The sequence below is a fragment of the Hydra viridissima genome, unplaced genomic scaffold (genome assembly GCF_058129835.1).
Source record: "Hydra viridissima isolate aposymbiotic clone 2 unplaced genomic scaffold, HvirCarnegie_v1 scaffold_1, whole genome shotgun sequence".
Classification (NCBI taxonomy): Eukaryota; Metazoa; Cnidaria; class Hydrozoa; order Anthoathecata; family Hydridae; genus Hydra; species Hydra viridissima.
This window is the reverse complement of record NW_028324300.1, coordinates 17,361,059-17,381,202: the sequence shown is the minus strand read 5'-3', so window position 1 is coordinate 17,381,202 and position 20,144 is coordinate 17,361,059. Positions and strand designations below refer to the sequence as shown.

The 20,144-nt window shown below is 28.9% G+C and overlaps 2 protein-coding genes across 9 annotated transcripts; one reads left to right on the top strand and one right to left on the bottom strand.

Moving 5' to 3' along the window:
• The first annotated feature begins 1,037 nt into the window (after positions 1-1,037).
• Positions 1,038-19,722, top strand: LOC149893655 (uncharacterized). Of its 4 annotated transcripts, none has more exons than XM_090091502.1 (4): positions 1,038-1,158; positions 2,678-2,938; positions 13,335-14,645; positions 16,543-19,722. In XM_090091502.1, the coding sequence occupies exons 2-4, from the start codon at positions 2,689-2,691 to the stop codon at positions 19,065-19,067; spliced, it is 4,086 nt and encodes a 1,361-aa protein (XP_089947628.1). In that variant the 5' UTR covers positions 1,038-1,158; positions 2,678-2,688; the 3' UTR covers positions 19,068-19,722. The 4 variants fall into 4 exon arrangements, with proteins under 4 accessions (XP_089947628.1, XP_089947638.1, XP_089947632.1 ...); XM_090091506.1 differs by lacking the exon at positions 1,038-1,158 and adding an exon at positions 1,194-1,763; XM_090091511.1 differs by lacking the exon at positions 1,038-1,158 and adding an exon at positions 1,194-1,767.
• LOC145201966 (uncharacterized) lies at positions 6,060-11,063 on the bottom strand. 5 transcript variants are annotated; one of them, XM_090091900.1, is made up of 4 exons: positions 10,574-11,063; positions 6,969-10,287; positions 6,611-6,851; positions 6,060-6,369 (listed from the first exon to the last, which is right to left on the bottom strand). In XM_090091900.1, the coding sequence occupies exon 2, from the start codon at positions 8,527-8,529 to the stop codon at positions 7,879-7,881; it is 651 nt and encodes a 216-aa protein (XP_089948026.1). In that variant the 5' UTR covers positions 8,530-10,287; positions 10,574-11,063; the 3' UTR covers positions 6,060-6,369; positions 6,611-6,851; positions 6,969-7,878. The 5 variants fall into 5 exon arrangements, with proteins under 5 accessions (XP_089948026.1, XP_089948035.1, XP_089948042.1 ...); XM_090091909.1 differs by having other exon boundaries at positions 6,969-9,250; XM_090091916.1 differs by having other exon boundaries at positions 6,601-6,851; positions 6,969-11,063.
• Positions 19,723-20,144: the final 422 nt, after the last annotated feature.

Below are 20,144 nucleotides of genomic sequence, written 5' to 3'. Positions count from 1 at the left end.
AAATAAATTTTGTAGCAGCAAAGATGAGTTTAATTTGGCGATGTTTTCATCGATTATTAATATTCTGAATGAAAACAAAGACGTTTGTGGTCAAAAACAATGCAAGTGATGAGTGATGATGTAATTGTGATAAAAATAAAAAAACAAGGAATAATGAAAAGCAAAAATGAAAATTCTTCATATTCAGACGTCACTGAAGAAAAAGATAATTCTAAATGGGAAGATATCACTTAAACTACAGTAATATCTTAAAGTGTACAATTTAGAAGTGGTGAAAATCTGCACGTTCTAAAGTTTATGCGAATGTCATTGAACCATTAAATTTTTTACAATTATATTATACCAACCAGCTAGTTGAAGAAATTTTGGCTGATACTAGTAAATATGAGCATAATAAAATGAAAGATAGTATTAAAAAGTAATATAAAAATAAATTGAAAGAGAAAGATTTATTGAAGTAGTCTACGTGGATAATCGGGAAAGAATTCGCAACACAAAAATTTTGTGCATTCATCGAAGTAATCCTTAACATGGGAGTAATTCCGATTGTAAATGAAAACAGTCAAATTCCTGTTTATCGAAATAATATTATAAAGTATAAAGAACTTATGAGCAGCGTTGATTGTCCCGATCAATTTAAATCTAAATTCGGAGGTCGTTAAAATTATCTTTTTAGGGACTTGAAATATGCGTAATCATTTCCATATTTTATATGAATTGGAGAAAAAGCAGAGAAACGAATGATCAATCAGTCATTTAAAATATGTTAAACTGTTAGTGAGTCATCAAAAAAGAGATATTAAGTTTAGTTTAAAAATCTTATGCTTGATGACTTTTTGTTAAAACTATTGTCAGGTAGCTGATTACCCTTACTAAAAAATGGTTTCTTTATAAAATCTTAAAGCTGTTAAAGAATAGAACTTACTTTACATAATAAAATATATATCAAATAAAGAATCGGGTTTTATACTTGAACAAAGAGCTTAAGTATGTCTTCATAAAGTCGGATTAGATGATTTAAAGGAACACAGAAAACCGGTATTCACTCTTTAATTAAATAGGCGAAAAGCTTTTCGAATTGAAAAGTTTAAACCATGCCTTTAGGTCAATATTGCACATTTCCAAAGATAAAAAACTTTGAACACGACATTATGTAAAGTAAGTTCGACGTACTTTTGAATTTTTTTCTTCGCATTTTAACCATTGTAAATACTTTTATAAATTTATTAAATATCTATATATTTATCTATTCATCGACGTAGTTTTTATCTCATATTTTTCTATATATTTTAAATAAATTTACAGATTATTTTTGCATTATATGTATATATCAATATTTGTTTGTTCATTTATGTATTAATTAGTGTATTTCAATATTTCTTCCTATATCTATAATTTTATTCATTTATCCCTATTTTCAATTGTTTTTTTATTTTTTAATTTTATGAACTTATTTACTATAAAAGTGTTAACAATTAAATTTAAGTTATCACAACATTTTACCATCACAAAAGTAACAATTAGTGATAAACATTTCAACACATCAGTTTATGTCATTTAACATATCTACTATCATGCTTTTACGTCACTGACTTTAAACTAACATCAGCGCGATTGTTTTGTAGCATTAACCTCAATGAGTTTAATTCCGAAGTGTTTTATATAAACCTGTGATGAGTTATTCAACAATAACGATTGTTTTTAACAGAAGTTTGCAAATTTTTCTAAAGATACGTAGCAAAAAGTAAAAAAGAAGTGAACCGGTGGGTATGTATTTTTTGTTTAAAGATCTCTGCGATCGACTCAGATTTAAAAATAGAATTTTAAACTACTTTACAGCAATAATATTTACTTTCTTCTTTTCCTTAAAAAGATACAGTCAGCACTCCATTATCTTCTTTGTCGACAACTAATCATAAAGAACCAAGTTAAAAAAAAAACCATTTAAATGATCATCGTTGGTATTTTTAATACTAAAGAATGGCTCTGGCCATCGCCACATTTACTCTTTACTTTTATTTTTAACGATTATGTTATCATTTTGTTATTGATACTTTTTCTATACATTGAGTGTATATCAAGAATACCAAAACAACATCCCAGCTAACAAAAACGTTCAAGCACCATTGGAAACGTTTTTAGAACGTGCCCCACCGTTTCTAACGTTCTACGAAAGTTTCTTGAACGTTTTGTGTTAGCTGGGATATGGCTATTCATTTTACACTCTATATTGCAATATTGTATCAACTTTTCTTTATTCATTGGAATCATTATTATTTTTTTCCATCATTTGGTCGACAAAGACCTGTTCTTTTGAATCGAAACGACTGCCATATTATTTTTTATTTGGTAATGAACCAATTAAATCTGCATTTTCTCTAAGTTTACGTTCCATTTCATCTCTTTGTTTCTAACCAACTCCCACTTAAAACTAAAAGTCCCACCTCAATTTTTATCTTTGCATTTTTACGTTTCATATCTATATGAAGAGTCATGCTTATGATGTGAACTTCTAATCTAGATTACAAATAGTTTTTAACAAGGTTGTTTTTACAACGAATTGGATATCAAATGGCTTTAAAGATACCAACATTAGTAATAAAATGAAAAATCGACTTTGCAAAATAAATAACCAATTTGTTTAAAACTAAGTGCAGCAAATCTGTCCATGTTTTAGAAAAGTTCATCATGGATCCAAAAATAAAATGCATTTTGGTTGACAACATCTCTCCGGAATGGAAAAGATTTGCACGTGATGCAGCTTTTGATAGAGCTGTCATTGATTATATCAATCTCGATGAACAGAGTGATCAGCTTAAAATGGACGAGCTGCTAAAAAAGCTGGTTTTACGAAATCCTTCCGACTTTGTATCTGTGATCGAAAAATCTCTCACGCTGATGGGTAAAGTAGATGTTTTGAATGAAATCCAAATGATTTGTAAGTAACGCTTTCGAAATAGAAATACTTTAGAAACTTTGTTCTATAATTCAAGTTGGCTAAGGATTGAAGTTACAGAATTTATAAATGATTAAGAAATAACTTAACGAAAAAAACGCTTTTAAAATATAGTTAGTTAGATAAGCAGAACATTTAATTGAATAATTAGATGCAGGATGATAAAATGGGAACAACTAAATTGTTCTATTTCTCAGACCTTCAAAGAAGTTTCGGAATGGTTTTTTCAAAAGTGGTTGACTTACATTTTTCAAACTTGAAAAGAAACCAAAAAATAAACTTTCGCTAAAGTTTGTTAATAGAATATTAACATGTTATTAACAATATGTTAATAGTAAAAGAGAAATGCAAGAGCTGGCTCAACCCCGTTTGACCAATGTTTAACCATAGGCGATGATCAAATATATGGTTAAAAAATTGCAATCTAGCATTTTAACTTTTAACTACATGTTCAAACGTTAAGCTTCTATAAATTATTATAAAATTTCCACCACTATAAAAAACTTGGAACAGAACTTATATGACCTGAATGGCCCTTTTTGGTCATATGTTTAACTTTTCAGCTATGATTAAAGTTATGGTTAAAATTTTAAACCTGGAAACCCGTTTTAACACTCTGTCCCACTTTTCGCTTTGCTTCAATTTAATCATTAGTTTTATTTTTGCAGCAGAAATCAATTAGTAATTTCAACCATATGTCTAACTATTGAGCTATGGTAAACTTTCAATAATTGCAGAGGTTTTATAATATTAAAAAAAAAAGGAGAGGAAATGTGGATATTGAAGATTTGCACAAAGTAAGGAATGCTTGAGTGAGGGTAAAGTTAAATATGGGATTTGCATTCACTTTAGAGTTAAAAATCAGTGTAAAAAATGTAAAGGTGCATTTAGAATATGGAAATTTTGAAAGAGACTTCTTAGTAAAATTAGGAAGGTGTGGTATATTACTTTTTATTAAATAGGTTTTCACTTAATTATAACAAATTGCTTGACGAAGAACATATGTAACCTCATGCATTTTTTTCAAAATTCTTTGTAGCAGCAGCTTGGTTATTATTTCATTCATTTACAATTGTTATCATATCACATCCCATATCCTACACACCGTTTATTTATTGTACTACGAGATTTTCTTATAAAACTTTGTTCTAAATATGTTAGTGACACGCCAATCTCAGTTGAATTTGTGGCAGAAAAAGCATTATCGATTTTATCAACAGTTTATTTTTTATTAATATAAAATAATAAACTGTAAAAATCTTCTCACCATGGTAAGTTAGACTCCACTATATCTAGATTACACTTTACAAAATATCTAGAAAAAATCATCACTAACAACAAATCCTTAACAAATTGTGAAAAATTGTTCATCTCTATTTAAAATTTAAATCCCGTCTGGTTTAAATAACCAGTTAATTAATGTTAATTTTGTACGTCCAATTAATAAAAGTAAATTAAAGCTCACTAATCTTTTTTGATTACATCATACTGAACAAGCTAAAAGCCATTTAGTATATTCCATTATATTGAAAAGCAAATCTATTTATTTCGGCTTCAGGATTACTTAAGTTTGATATATTGCAGTAGGACCATCATTTAAATCGGAACACTTCCAATCGCCTGTAAAGTATGAAATAAAAAAATATATGTTTTAGATAAGTAGTAGTTTTAGAGAATGGAATCAGCGAGGATGACTTAAGGAGGGCATCATTTAGGTTTAAATACAATATCACATATACACCTTTAAGACTTTGCCTATATAGATGGTGCTGGTGAAAAAATACTTTTCTTTAATGACTTTATTATATTTGTGACGGAAATTGAATTATACGACTATTAAATATAGAAAATGGCAAGATAATGGAAACAGTAAAAAAAATGTATTGTTGAATGCTCATTGTCATAATTTAAAAAAAAGAAATCCTAAAAACGTTCCAGAGATTTTGTAAATTTAAGCGTTGGAAGCGAAATTCTAAGAGTTCTAAGAGTAGACGAAAAACATACTTCTTTTAACATCCAAATATTAGATGAATATCAATTAGATGCATATGCTTCTGAAGTAAAAAAAGAAAAAAGGAAAAGGAACGCGAAAGAAATTTTGAAATATTAGGAGTAATGACTAAACTACGTTTTCCAAATATCATATTAGATACCTTACTGGTTATATTTAACAACTGAAGGAATCTCTAACAGAATTCAAAAAACCATGTTATATATCCCAATACAAATATGTTAAAGATCCTATTGAGTTTAATAAATCACATCTTTAAGAACTATGATATGGAAGAATAACGAAAGTTGTTTAAGAACCAAAATATAAATTATTCTTTGCACAATGGTGCTATTAGCGCCATATGGAATACTTTTGTCATTATAAAATTATTATATTCAAATGAAATTATCAATACCAAAGTAAAAATTAATTATTGAAAGGGCATCAACAAAAGACTCTCTCAAATCAGTTAGAACAATTGTCAAAATTATGAAATAAATACGAATCCATCTGATAACAATGATGTGCATGTCTTTTGAAATTCATTACAAAAAATAATTAAAAGCGCATTTGAGAATGGTGAAAGAGTTAAAATGAGTAATTAAAATGACCAAAACTCATATAGCTTGTAATATCTAAATTGAAGATGGATTTATAAGTGTATTAGCAGGTGTTGCAGCAAGTCTTTTACCAACTAGTGCAAAAAAAATCTTACCTGCACTTGGAGTTTGTGCTCTATCTAGTCTAGCCACTGCTTGAGCTCAAAAGTTAATCGGAAGTCGAACACTTGGATAAAGTTTCTATTAGAAAAGGGTTATAAATGTGCTATTTACACTTTGCAAAGTGATGGAGTATGTTTATATTTGTTTCGATGCAAAGGATGTGAAATTGGTGGTGAATTGGATGATGGATGAAATGTCCCGCCTTAAAAAAACTTCAGGGTTCCCTAAGGGCAAACCCTTAAGGGACCCTTATGAAAATGTCCGCGCCAAATTTCAGGATCCCTTAAGGGCTACCCCTAAAGCGGCCAAAAAAACAACCACGCTTTACTACTCATCCTGTATGAGTAGTAAAGCGTGGTTGTTTTTTTAAACTAGTAATATTCAATAGTTTAACACAGTATATTTAATAATATTTATATAAATCATCATTAAATATCTTTATTTATAAAAGTGTTTTCTAAGTCTTTTGCTTTTTTTGTCGAGGATCTTTGTTTTCACTGTCGTCTTCGTTTTCACTGTCGTCATTATTTCCTTCATAGTCGTCGCCTTTACTCTCTTCCTCAATCGAAACTTCAAGTGTCTTTTTCTTACAGCGCTGCAAACGACCACCAGAGCGATCCTGGCGTTATTAAAAAATCGTGCTACTTTCAGTTCTATCTTTTTAGACGTGGTGCCAGGGAAAATGTGAACAGTTGAAACTATAAACATTTAAATAAATACTTTTAAATAAATACTTATAAAAAAAAAGATAAAAAATATGTAAATAGTCATTTAAATCTATAATTACATAACCAATTACTATAGTTATGCCTAAATATATGGATTCAAATGTATTAGAGATTCACATTTATTAGAGATTGTATTGTTTGATATAGCCGCATTGACAATATAAATTATATCTGCATATAAAAAGATATTAATAGTTTTACTTTATCTTACTGTTAAGTCAAACACCACAAGTCAAACTGTGGACTCACTGTCAAACAGATTCATATTTGTACAACTGTTCACAGTAGATGTAGAATACACTGATTTTCTTACGCTGATTTTCCAGGCTATCAAAAACTTCAGCTTCCTATGTGTTCCAAGCCAATTGATCTTTTGCTGTAGGTCATGCGCCAGTAATTTTTTGAAATTGTTCATAGACAGTCAACCCTCCTTCACTCTTCATCAATGCTAACTAAAAAAGATCAGTTAACAACTTAAATATATTACACCATCATTCACACTATGTTCCCTTGTCAAGAACAACACATCATGGCTATTCTTACATAATCAGAAATTGATAAAAACTTACCATACTATTTGGGTGCTTTTTAATCTCAGAATATTGCTGCAGAGAAGTAAAGATTGGAAATTATGTATGACAGACATTCTGATCAACGAGATCACAAGCAACACATGCCTCCAATCTTCCCTGTCTTTGCTCAAGATTGGTCAACTTATATTCAGTTCACGAAGAATGAACATATTCATAAGAAACTTATCAATCTTACTAAGGTTATCAATCTTGCTTGACATAATGCCAAGTCACACCACTTTGAAAACATGGAAACAACATAATTAAAACATATATACAACTATAAACAAATATGTTTTTATAACACATATACACACATTTTATAACAATATTAAACAACAGATATATTTATAAAAAACTATGAAAAAAATATTAAAATAATAAATAAAGTTGTACATAAAATGTGCTTAAAACCTACTAACAGTAAATTTTCGAAATGAAAATCTAAAGACTATAAAATAAGAACATTAGAATATATGACATTATTTTTGAAATACTTTTCACCTACCATACCTTAAATGAGATGTTTGTCCATTTTGAAAAACAAACTACTAAATGCTCTATGTCTTGAGCATGCAACATATAGTTGGCCATGAGACAAACACGGTTTTTTGAGAAATACCCCAACTCTCTCAAATCTTTGACCTTGACTTTTATTAATTGTTATTAAATAAGCCAATCTGACAGGAAACTGAAGACGTTTAAGAACAAAAGGTAAATTAGAACGTGATGGAGCCAACTGAATTCGAGGAACAAAAACCTGTTTACCACCAGAAACACCTGTCAAAACCTCTGCATCAATATGATTATTTTGAAGAGCACAAACTTTCCTTCAAGTACCATTGCATAACCCAGCTTTGAGTTCTAAATTTCTAAGTAGCATAATTACACAAATAATTTTCAATTTTTAACAATGAGGTGGCATACCTAAGGGAGTTAAGCTATTCAAAAACTCAACAGGAAAATTATTTCTCTCATTAAGATCATCAGTATCAATTTGATCAGCATGTAAATAAGTTTTGACATCATCCGGCAGACATTCAACCACTTCTTCATTGATTGATAATGAATCAACATTAGTTGGTGTTAAAATCATGCGTTTAGAATAATAATTTTGATCAGCATCTTCAAAACTCTTTTCAACAATCGGTTCATTTTCTCTAATAATGCACTGCTTTGGTATTTCAATGCATTCTTTAAAAAGATCCTCTTCTTTGACAGGTATTGTTCCATTCCCAAGTTTTAGTAGCCATTGGGAAAACTCACCTTCCTCATATTGTACTCTCATATTTTCAGTTAATGCAAACTTCTGCACCCATTGCCAATGCAAAGAACATTTTATACACAATTCTTCTATTTCAGCTGGTTGTCCTCTTTTCACAACAGGCAGAATTTGCCTAAAGTCACCGCCAAAAAGAATGATTTTTCCTCCAAACAGAAAGTTGTTTTTGCAAATATCTTTTAACAACCTATCAATTGCATTTAAGGCATGTTTAGGTATCATGGATGTTTCATCAAGCAAAAACAAACTAACTTGTCTTAAAAAATGCCCGTGCATAGAGTTAGGAGTTACATTACATGTGCTATTATCCAATATTGGAATAGGAAGTTTGAATAAGCCATGCAATGTAGATCTATTTGTAAGAATTGCTGCTCTGCCAGTCCATGCAGTTGTAGCAGATTTAAAGCCTCTACTTAAGGTTTCAGCAATCAAATAATTATAAGTAAAGTTTTTTCCTCTACCAGCTGGTCCATCTATGAAAAACAACCTAGAATGTTGATTTTTTACACTTGGTTGCTCAATCAGTACTGAAGGATAGCATTACATACATTTAATTGATTGACATTAAGCAACAGTCTCATTAATTTGTCTTATTTTTATACCTTACATACATATTTAAACACATTTTTAAAACAATTATATAACACATATTAACACATACACAAACAATAAAAAAAACACTTTAAATTATTATAAAAACACATTGATAAAACAACTATAAAGCACTTATTACCACATACACATTCATATCAAAAAAGCATATATGCAAACAATAAACATGTGCAAACAAAATTTTAAAAATGAAGCAAGAAAATTTAAAAAGATTCAAAGTAAACAAAATATATATTTACAAACAATACTCTTTACCTTCTTTTTTTTTTCATAAGAACTGTAATCTTCATAATAAAAAATAACAAAATTTAACCTTTACATGCAACAACATGTGACATGCCATGTCAGTGTTGGCACAAAGTTTTGATTTATTTTTCTAAATTTTCTAAAAATGAATAAAAATAGTTAATAGCATCACAGAAACTTCAAAGTAGTAATAACCATTTTATGGAAATAGCATTAGTATAGCTTTAAATAACGTCCATACCCCTATTTTCTTTCTAAAAAATAAAATAATAAAAATAAAACTGCTAAAAGAAAAGCTAAAACAAACAAAATATAAAAGATTTAAAAAATAAAAATCCTTTCTACTTTAAATCCTTTCTACTTTACCTAATAAAAATTTAAATCCTTTCTACTTTATCTAATAAAAATTTAAATCCTTTCCACTTTATCTAATAAAAATGTGTATATAACTATTTCTTATACTTACTTCAATTATAATATGATTTTAACAATGATTATTTATCTTAATGTGATTCTTTATGCAATATATGTAAACTAATAATTAAATTCCAAAAGGAAAAAAGTTTCAACTCGCTTAAAAGATCCTTCTCCAATGACCGCGTGCAAAGCCTAGTAACTAATGATGAAACGTCGTTAAACATTAAACATTGAATATTAAGCATTTCTGTAGGAAGTATATTATAGATGGCAAAATAATTTGTATTGGACTTTAGTGAATGATTTAAAGCAGTGATTTTTAATAAAATTACCTATTTACCATTTTTAACAATAGACACCAACATGAAGATCAGCCTAATGTCTATTAACTCAAAAGATAACAAAAAAAACATCATAGCAACAACACAAAACAATAGCACACACCATAAGTTAATATAATATGTATCTATATATAACTTAAGTAAGGTAACATTCATATATAACAATACATAAAAAACAACATTATGCAAAATGTTATTAAAATACATTATTATGTATTTTTAGAATAATCTTTAATAATAAAGGTTTGAAAACAGCTAGACCTAAAGCAGTAACAGTTTGACAATAAACACTATCATGTAACCCTCTGTTAAAAGTAAATCACTTGGCTGGCAAAGTTGACAAACCTTGCTCTACACATTAACCAAGTCACAGCACTTTGAAAACCCAGAAACATCATAATATAAACATTTGTACCAACTATAAACACAATAAATGTGTTTAAATATGTATATAAGGTTAAATATATACCTTATATACATATTTAAACACATTTTTAAAACAATTATATAACACATATTAACACATACACAAACAAAAAAAACACTTTACATTATTATAAAAACACATTGATAAAACAACTATATAGTACTTATTACTATACATATCAATAAATGTGTGCAAACAAAAAATTTAAAAGTGATGCAAGAAAATTTGAAAAGATTCGAAGTAAACAAAATATATATTTACAAACAATACTCTTTACCTTCTTTTTTTTCATAAGAACTTTAATCCTCATAACAAAATTTAACCTTTACATGCAACAACATGTGACATGCCATGTCAGTGTTGGCACATAAGTTTAATTTATTTTTCTAAATTTTCTAAAAAAGAACAAAAATAGTTAATAGCATCATAGAAACTTCAAAGTAGTAAACACCATTTTATGGAAATAGCATTAGTATAGCTTTAAATAACGTCCATACCCCTATATTCCTTCTAAAAAATAAAATAATAAAAATAAAACTGCTAAAAGAAAAACTAAAACAAACAAAATGTAAACGATTTAAAAAATTAAAATCCTTTCTACTTTTAATCCTTTCTACTTTATCTAATAAAAATTTAAATCCTTTCTACTTTATCTAATAAAAATGTGTATATAACTATTTTTTATACTTACTTCAATTATAATATGATCTTATGATCTTAACGATGATTATTTATCTTAATATGATTCTTTATGTAATATATCTAAACTAATAATAAAATTCCAAAAGAAAAAAAAGTTTTAACTCGCTTAAAAGATCTTTCTCCAATGACCGCGTGCATTAACAGTACGCGCTCTTTCAAAGCCTTGTCACTCATTCAAAGCCTAGTAACTAATTACGAAACGACGTTAAACATTAAACATTAAGCATTTCTGTAGGAATTACATTAAGATAATCCAGTCGCACCATCAAAAATAGTAAGCACACTTCTATCAAAGTTATCTTCACGAATTTTAATATTCTCCTCCTCTACAACAGGCTCACCCTGCGTCATATAATTGGAAGATTCTCCTAAAATGAATATATTTGACCAAAAATGTTTTTAAAAAAAGTTACAAAAGTTTAGATAAAAAAAGGCAGTCAGATAATTGTCTGACAGTCTATAAATAGGATGAGATAAAAGCAACAATGTACTATAATTACTTTATAACATTACTTTCATATTTTTAAATTAGCAAGATTATTAGCTACCTATTTATATTGCTGTATTACCTTTTCATCTTGAGACAAAAATATCAAGTTGATTACGACGTTTTCTTCTTTCAGTTCTTGAAGCCATTTTTAAATTATACAACAAATATTTTGTTGCTATTATAGGATTATATCTTTATTATATTAAATAACTCATGAAAAATAGTTTAAATAAAAATTGATCATCATGATTAATGTCTATCAATACTTAGAAGCTATATGAAAGGACAAAAATCTTTGAAGCAAATCTATTTTCTAACCATGTAGCTTTCTCGTAGCGAACACAACGGTTCAATTCTACATTTCCTCTTATACTAAAAAACTCTTCTCTACTTAAGTTTTGCATACAACTTATACTTATAAAAATCCGTAAGAATATCTTAATTACTATCATAAAAAAAGCCACTCAAACTATATTTACAATTTTTTAAGGAAACAACGTCAATATATGCTTTACGGAGTTTCTGAATGGTTCAAAATTGTTCTGTTAAATCGTTTTTTTCCGAGTTTTAAAATTCCAGAAAATTAGAGCCGATTTCGGGCTAGCCCGAGTTTATCCCTAAGCCACCCCTTATTAGGATCTGCCCTAAACACACCCTAATTTTAAAAAATCATCAAAAATATACAAATTTTGTGCTGAAAAGAAATGTAAGCTAATATTTTTTAGTCTTGTTAAAAATTTGTTTAAGAAAATTCGCCCTTAGAATACCCTGAACCACGAAGGGACCCTTATGGGGCCCTTAAGTCATTTTAAGGTGGGGTTAGTCATACAGGTAACAGGTATGGACAAGGTTTACTACTAGCAACAAGTTGTCTTTTTAGCTTTATACCTTTATTGGAAATTATCTAAAAAAATATTTAAAGTAAAAAAACAAACTACATAAGAAGGTCTTTAGAGCGTATTTTTATCAAGACTAAGGCTAGCTTGGAAACATAAACTCTACAATTAAGATATCTTTTTTAAAAAAAAATCTTAAAAACTTGCCTCAGCTTCATTTAACTTTATTTCAAATTTCCAATTTGACCCACAAAAAAATAATGAATATTTTTAATGGTTTCAATATAATTAGCCACAGCAACACTTTCTTTATTAAAAATATTGAAAATAGTTTTAGAAACTATCACTATTTAATGCCATTTGATATTAAAAGGCTGTATTAATATGTGTTTTTCAATTATTGTTTTCACATATGGTACATGAATCTACGTAAAAAACTTTACTCTAAATGGTACATGAATAAGCGTAAAAAACTTTACTCTAAAGTCTATCGTCCCAATGTTTAGTGCGACTAACATTGGGACGATAGACTTTAGAGAAAAGTTTTTTACATCTCAATGAAGTGAAATTCAACCAAAATTTCTGGGACGATAGACTTTAGAGAAAAGTTTTTTACATCTCAATGAAGTGAAATTCAACCAAAATTTCTCAACTCTTTATTTAGCTCATTTCCTATAAATACTCGATAAACAACTACATATCATCATCATTAGATGTTCCTCTCTCTTAAAAATTATTGCATGAATCTTCTACAAGTTTTTAAGATTTAATCAAAAATAAAGTTAAATAAAATAGGGAATAAAAACTTAGCTAAGAGTAAGTTAACTTTTCTATTCTTTCAAAACTGTTTCCCAATTATCTAATGAGTTTTACTACTGTGCTAAAATGTAAGAACTGCTCATTCAAAGAATGATTAGCTGAATGGTTAAAGCACATTTGCCGATTTTTTTGAGAAAACAAATAATTCAGTAATACACTTAAGTGGTGCATATTCATATATTTCTATTTAGATGCAAGCGGTCTACTGAAAGCTTATTACCAAAACACTTACGGGACAATTAACCGACATGGACAGAGTCAAAGAAAAGATCTCGAACTTCTCTTTAGTAACTTAAAGTTTGCTTCAGTAGAAAAAGCAGACATTACGATTCCTAATGATGACTTTAATGAATGGGAGTACTTTTGTCGAAGTCAAAACAGTTACAGAACAATGAAATATGAGGAGGTACTGGATAAAAACTCAGAGTTGATTATGATTTCAGGATCTAAAGGTGTTGGGAAAACAAACCTTCTGCAAAGTTTTCTTTTTTATTGGTCAAATGGACTACTTTGGCAAGATTTAAATTTTGTTTTTTATTTCGAGTTCAATAAACTGAACAAGCATCTAAATGTTTCAAACATGAAACAACTGGTAAAGAAGTTTAATAAAAACATTCTAAAAGGATATGAAATTTCTTCGTTTAAAGCAACAATGTTTATTATGGATGGATTAGATGAGTTCATTTACTTTGAACATTTAAATGATTTCAAACATTCAAATACCACTCCTATAACAAGAGCGCTAATGGATGTCTTTTGTTCAAAAACATGCAAGTGTGTTATTAGTGGGAATATTGCTGTTGCATATAGATTCTGGAGCGCAATTAAAGATTACAAAGATGCCGCAAGCATGAAAGTTATGGGTCTTAACGTTAATGGAACAAAGAGTTTTTTAGAAGATCTACTACCGAGTAAAACTCTGATTACTGACCTGGAAAAATTATGTAGCTTATCTCGAAAGGAGGCGGCTTTACTCTCTGTGTCACTTTATTTAAAAGCAGCCTGTTCAACGTTGCTTACTTTAAACATTGAGTCTGTTAAAACCATGACCGAACTGCAGATGCTGATTTTCTTACACATCGTACAACAAGACCGCGATAAAAATGCTCCAATTTCGCTTTTTATACAAACAAATCAGCAGCATATTTTAAATGTCTGCAAAGTGGCCTTCATGCTTATAAATACAGGAAAAGTGAATCTTTCGCATAGTGAGCTTGGCCTTATTTTAGATGAGAACGGCTTTGAACCACTTGGTCTTATAAAAAAATCGGTTGTAAGTCATCAATATCATTTTGTGCATTTATTTTTATTGAGGTTTTGCGCCTCTATCCATCTTTTATTCAACGCATCTCTTTCTGATATTATTAATAACGAAAGATTGCACTGCTGCTTACCTTTTATTAGCGGTTTTGTACACCGTAACGAGAGAAACTTTTTGAGTTTAATTTGCAAACTAAAGGAACCGTCACACCAACATGTTTTTTGGCTCAGAGACATCTGCGGTAAGATATATTCTTTCTTTCATAGGAAAACTTATGTTTGATATTGGAGCATTACTTTTTTGTGTGTATATTTTGTGTGCATTTATTTATGTATATTTAGTCAATTGTTCTAAAATAAAACATTAACGACGGTAATAATCTTTATGAATAAATTTTTCTGGGACTTTCTTAAAGTTTTGTCTAGGAATGATTACGATGATTAGAATATTAGGTATTCCCTATTTAAAAACGATTGCTTTAATGTTCGTTTTTCCTCTCGGATAAATAAGTTGTTTTTTTTATTTATTTAGAATGGGTGGAAAGTTGAAATAAGGAAGGTATTAAAAAATAAATAAAAATTTTGGGTTACTATTCGGTTTTTATTCACTCAATTCCAAAATAAATTACTTAGGTTTTAAAAATCAGGATAGATAGAAGGATTTTTTTAAAAACAAAATATTCAAGTATGATAATAAAATAACTTGGTTTTTGCAGACTTTTGATTTTAAGAAATAATTTACCGTATTTTAGCTTTAAAGTTGCTATAGCACTGTTATTGTTAAAATCTTCTTCTATATTAATATTGAGAGATACTATGTTAAACAGTTAGCCTTAAGTAAATTTAGGTTTTCTGAATTGTGTCCAAACTAATTTCAACGATTTCTAAAAGCGTATAGTTTACTGATCACTATGTGTATAGTCCACCAAATCAGAAAACTCCTATTAAGTAATTATGGCATTTTTTAGATTTTTTCGCACCTTTTTTTCGCACCTTGTTTGTCTTTTATGACCATCTTTAATCCACCATTTTTTCTGCCACAAATTTAATTGCAAAAGACATTCATAGAACAAATTTTGTTTAAAAAAATGTTAAGAATCGGTAAATCACATCCTCAGACTATTTTAGATCATCAAAAGAATATATGAAATAATATATGAAAATATTATATGAAAATAAACAGCCCAAGCCATATAATCTCTAAAGTTCAGAGCTGTTTCTCAAATTATAACATTGCTGGTGATCGATGCCTTACTGGATTATTTAGTCTTGCTTAGGATCCGGACTTGATTAAAACTTTCAAACTAATATCGAAAATTTAAAAGCCTGCTATAAAAATTTGATGTTGGAACATGGTATTACTTTAACACCAAAATTTCATATCCTGTTCAATCATGTGTCTGAATTCTGTAAAAAAAAAAAATGGGCCTTGGAATTTATTTGGAAAAATCAGGAGAAAGTGTTCACTACCTCTTAAAACTGCCTCGTAGAACCGGTACAAAGCGTCCGCAAATAATTCTAAGTATGGACATAACTTAGTAACGGTTTTAAGTTCTTTTAATGGAAAACATCTTATTTCTCTTGGACATGTTGATCTAAATGTTGATATTTTTTAGTGATTCAAATCAAGAAGAAATAGTTTTTAATTTTATATTTGTAAAAATTTTGATGATTTAAAACATTCCGACAATGTGATTATCCATTCTTAAACTATGTAATATAACAAAACACCATCTGCATTATTCATTTCCAATAAATTGTCTGTAACTTTTACAATAAAGTTTTGAATAAAAACATGGCGGACCAAAAAAAGGCGAAAAACACTTGCAAAAAAAGGCGCAAACCAAAACGGGCGAAAACATGGCGCGAAAAAATCTTTAAAATACCATAATTATTTAGTAGTTTTCTGATTTGGTGAACTAAATACATAGTGAGCAGTAAACTATACTCTTTCAGAAAACGTTTGGACACAATTCAGAAAACCTAAATTTAGTTAAGGCTAGGATTAAGATTTAGGATAAGATATAGAAACCCATAGAATGGTTTTATTCCGTTAAAAAGATATTTGTTAAAGTTAACTAATTTTCGACGAATGTAAAAAAAGAAAAAAAAAGCATATAAATTTTCTGTTTTCAACAGCACACATTGATCGCGAGCTCTTCATAGAATGTTTCTTTGAGGCAAAGGTTTCAATTGACGAGGATTTGAAAAAAGCAATAAATAAACAAATAGGATGGTTCAAGGAAGCAGAAGATGAAAATATGGCTGTTCTTAATTCAAAACAAAAATATTTTACAGAAAAAGTAGTTGAGGCAGGAATCCATTTAAATTGCATAGAAAACCGCAAAGATCTTTCGTCAAAAAAAAAAAATCCCATTTCAGATTCCCCGAGATTAAATATATCATACGAAAATAAAAAGAAAACTGACATAGTTACTAAAACTCCCAAGAGCGCGAAAAAAGAGAATGCTAAATCACATTTCAATAACGCAGAAAAACAGTTTCGTGATGAAGAAAATATACAAAATAAGGATTTAGGAGAAAAACATCGACATAGAGTAACTACTAAAAACTGGACTGCTAAGTGCTTATATGAAAAACAGCAAAATGATAATGCTGAAAAGCTATTAAGAGATGAAGAAGTTATAGAAAAAGAAGTTATAAAAGAAAAACATTCAGATACAATAAATGCTAAACACTGGATTGCAATTTGCTTATATAAAAAACAGCAATATGATAATGCTGAAAAGCTATTTAGAGATGTAGAAAGTATGCGAAAAGAAGTGTTAGGAGAAAAGCATGCAGTTACAATAAATGCTAAATACTGGATTGCAAGTTGCTTATATGAAAAACAGCAATATGATAATGCTGAAAAGCTATTTAGAGATATAGAAAGTATGCGAAAAGAAGTGTTAGGAGAAAAGCATGCAGATACAATAAATGCTAAATACTGGATTGCAAGTTGCTTATATGAAAAACAGCAATATGATAATGCTGAAAAGCTATTTAGAGATGTAGAAAGTATGCGAAAAGAAGTTTTAGGTGAAAAACATGTAAATACAATAAATGCTAAATATTGGATTGCAAAGTGCTTATATCAAAAACGGCAATATAATAATGCTGAAAAGCTATTAAGAGATGTAGAAAGTATGCGAAAAGAAGTGTTAGAAGAAAAACATGCAGACACAATAAACGCTAAACACTGGATTGCAAGGTGCTTATATGAACAAAAGCATTATGATAATGCTAAAAAGCTATTTAGAGATGTAGAAAGTATGCAAAAAGAAGTTTTAGGAGAAAAGCATGCAGATACAATAAATACTAAATACTGGATTGCAAGGTGCTTATATGAAAAACAGCAATATGATAATGCTGAAAAGCTATTTAGAGATGTAGAAAGTATGCGAAAAAAAGTTTTAGGAGAAAAACATGTAGATACAATAAATGCTAAATACTGGATTGCAAGGTGCTTATATCAAAAACGGCAATATAATAATGCTGAAAAGCATTTAAGAGATGTAGAAAGTATGCGAACAGAAGTGTTAGGAGAAAAACATCCAGATACAATAAATGCTATACACTGGATTCCAAGATGCTTTTATGAAAAACAGCAATATGATAATGCTGAAAAGCTATTTAGAGATGTAGAAAGTATGCGAAAAGAAGTGTTCGGAGAAAAGCATGCAGATACAATAAATGCTAAATACTGGATTGCAAGGTGCTTATATGAAGATCAGCTTTATTTTTTGGCTGAAAAGCTATTTAGAGATGTAAAAAGTGTGGGAAAAGAAGTTTTAGGAGAAAAACATGCAGATACAATAAATGCTAAATACTGGGTTGCAAGTTGCTTATATCAAAAACAGCAATATGATAATGCTGAAAAGCTATTTAGAGATGTAGAAAGTATGCGGAAAGACGTTTTAGGAAAAAAACATGCAGATACAATAAATGCTAATTACTGGATTGCAATTTGCTTATATGAAAAACAGCAATATGATAATGCTGAAAAGCTATTTAGAGATGTAGAAAGTATGCGAAAAGACGTTTTAGGAGAAAAACATGCAGATACAATAAATGTTATACACTGGATTGCAAGGTGCATATATGAAAAACAGCAATATGATAATGCTGAAAAGCTATTTAGAGATGTAGAAAGTATGCGAAAAGAAGTTTTAGGAGAAAAACATGCAGATACAATAAGTGCTAAATACTGGATTGCAAGTTGCTTATATCAAAAACGGCAATATGATAATGCTGAAAAGCTATTAAGTGATGTAGAAGGTATGCGAAAAGAAGTGTTAGGAGAAAAACATGCATATACAATAAATGCTAAATACTGGATTGCAAGTTGCTTATATGAAAAACAGCAATATGATAATGCTGAAAAGCTATTTAGAGATGTAGAAAGTATGCGAAAGGAAGTGTTAGGAGAAAATCATGCATATACATTAAATGCTATATACTGGATTGCAATTTGCTTATATAAAAAACGGCAATATGATAATGCTGAAAAGCTATTTAGAGATGTAGGAAGTATGCAAAAAGAAGTTTTAGGAGAACAACATGCATTTACGAAATATACAAAAGTGTGGATTATAAGTTGTTTAAATAAAAAGCAACGTTTCCTAAATGCTGGGAAAATAATGGGTTTCCTGAAGTTTTAGGTGAACAACATGCAGATACGATTACTACAAATGAGTGGATTATAAGATGTTTAAGTAAAAAACTACGAGTCCTAAATGCTGGAAAATGCTTTGTGATTTAGATTTTGGCAAAAATTAAATTGTTGAAGTAAACACTCTGGTGCTTGTTTCTTTTGTAGCGATTAAACAGTTATTTAAAAAGCTTGAAACATTCCTTTGCGAATGAGTTGGGTAGAGTTTTAGTCAGACACTATATTTTAAAGGCTTGATTGCTAATTTTTAGTTTGCAAAAGAATTATGTGATAGTCATAATAGGGTGTGTTTAATGTAGAATGGATATGTAAACAAATTATTTGAGGGAGACTTATCGTGCAGTATTTTGATAAAAATTGGAATTCAAGCTGCTTTTATATATAACAATTAGTTTATTACGCTGGAAACTTATTTTTGTTTAGAAAAATACCATTAGGTATTGTCTATATAATCTGGGGATTATATAGTGTACGACTTTGCGTTGCAGAAATGATCCAAATGTTCCATAACGAGTTCGCTTATTTATTAAAATTAGAAGTGGTTAAAGCATCTGAACTATAGCATGCATTAGGTTTCATAGTTTATATTGCTGAAAGATCATTTTTCTTTTTTGAAATATATATTTTAAGGAAGAGGTTAAAAATAGGATTGGATATTTATCAAAAAAATTTTCGGTTTTCTTTGGAAAGAGGGTTTAAAGTGTACGGGGATGAATTTTATTTTTACACTTTATTGAATATTTATAAACAATTACTAATCCTTTGCCCACTCTTTTTGTTAAGTAGAAACTAATTTTGTTAAATCTATTGACCTTAACATTCATACAATATCGTTAAGCATATTAAGAGAAACTTTATTGACTTTATCGATTTTATAGACAACCATTTAGCTATGGTTAAAGATTACGGTGAAAACATATAGAATATTCATTAAAAGAGTCAATTTTAAACAAATGCCAGGCTAGGAACACATGATTACTTTTAACCATTTGAAAGAAGTGTTCCAAAAACTCATTCATAAGTCTTCTTCAAACCAAATAGAAATCATTATTAAATGATAAAAATT

Coding starts and splice junctions, on each gene's coding strand:
- LOC149893655 (XM_090091502.1), top strand. CDS start 2,689: ATGGATCCAAAAATAAAATGCATTTTGGTTGACAACATCTCTCCGGAA. Junction 2,939..13,334: donor GAATGAAATCCAAATGATTT/GTAAGTAACGCT, acceptor ATTTCTATTTAG/ATGCAAGCGGTCTACTGAAA. Junction 14,646..16,542: donor TTGGCTCAGAGACATCTGCG/GTAAGATATATT, acceptor TGTTTTCAACAG/CACACATTGATCGCGAGCTC.
- LOC145201966 (XM_090091916.1), bottom strand. CDS start 8,529: ATGCACGGGCATTTTTTAAGACAAGTTAGTTTGTTTTTGCTTGATGAA.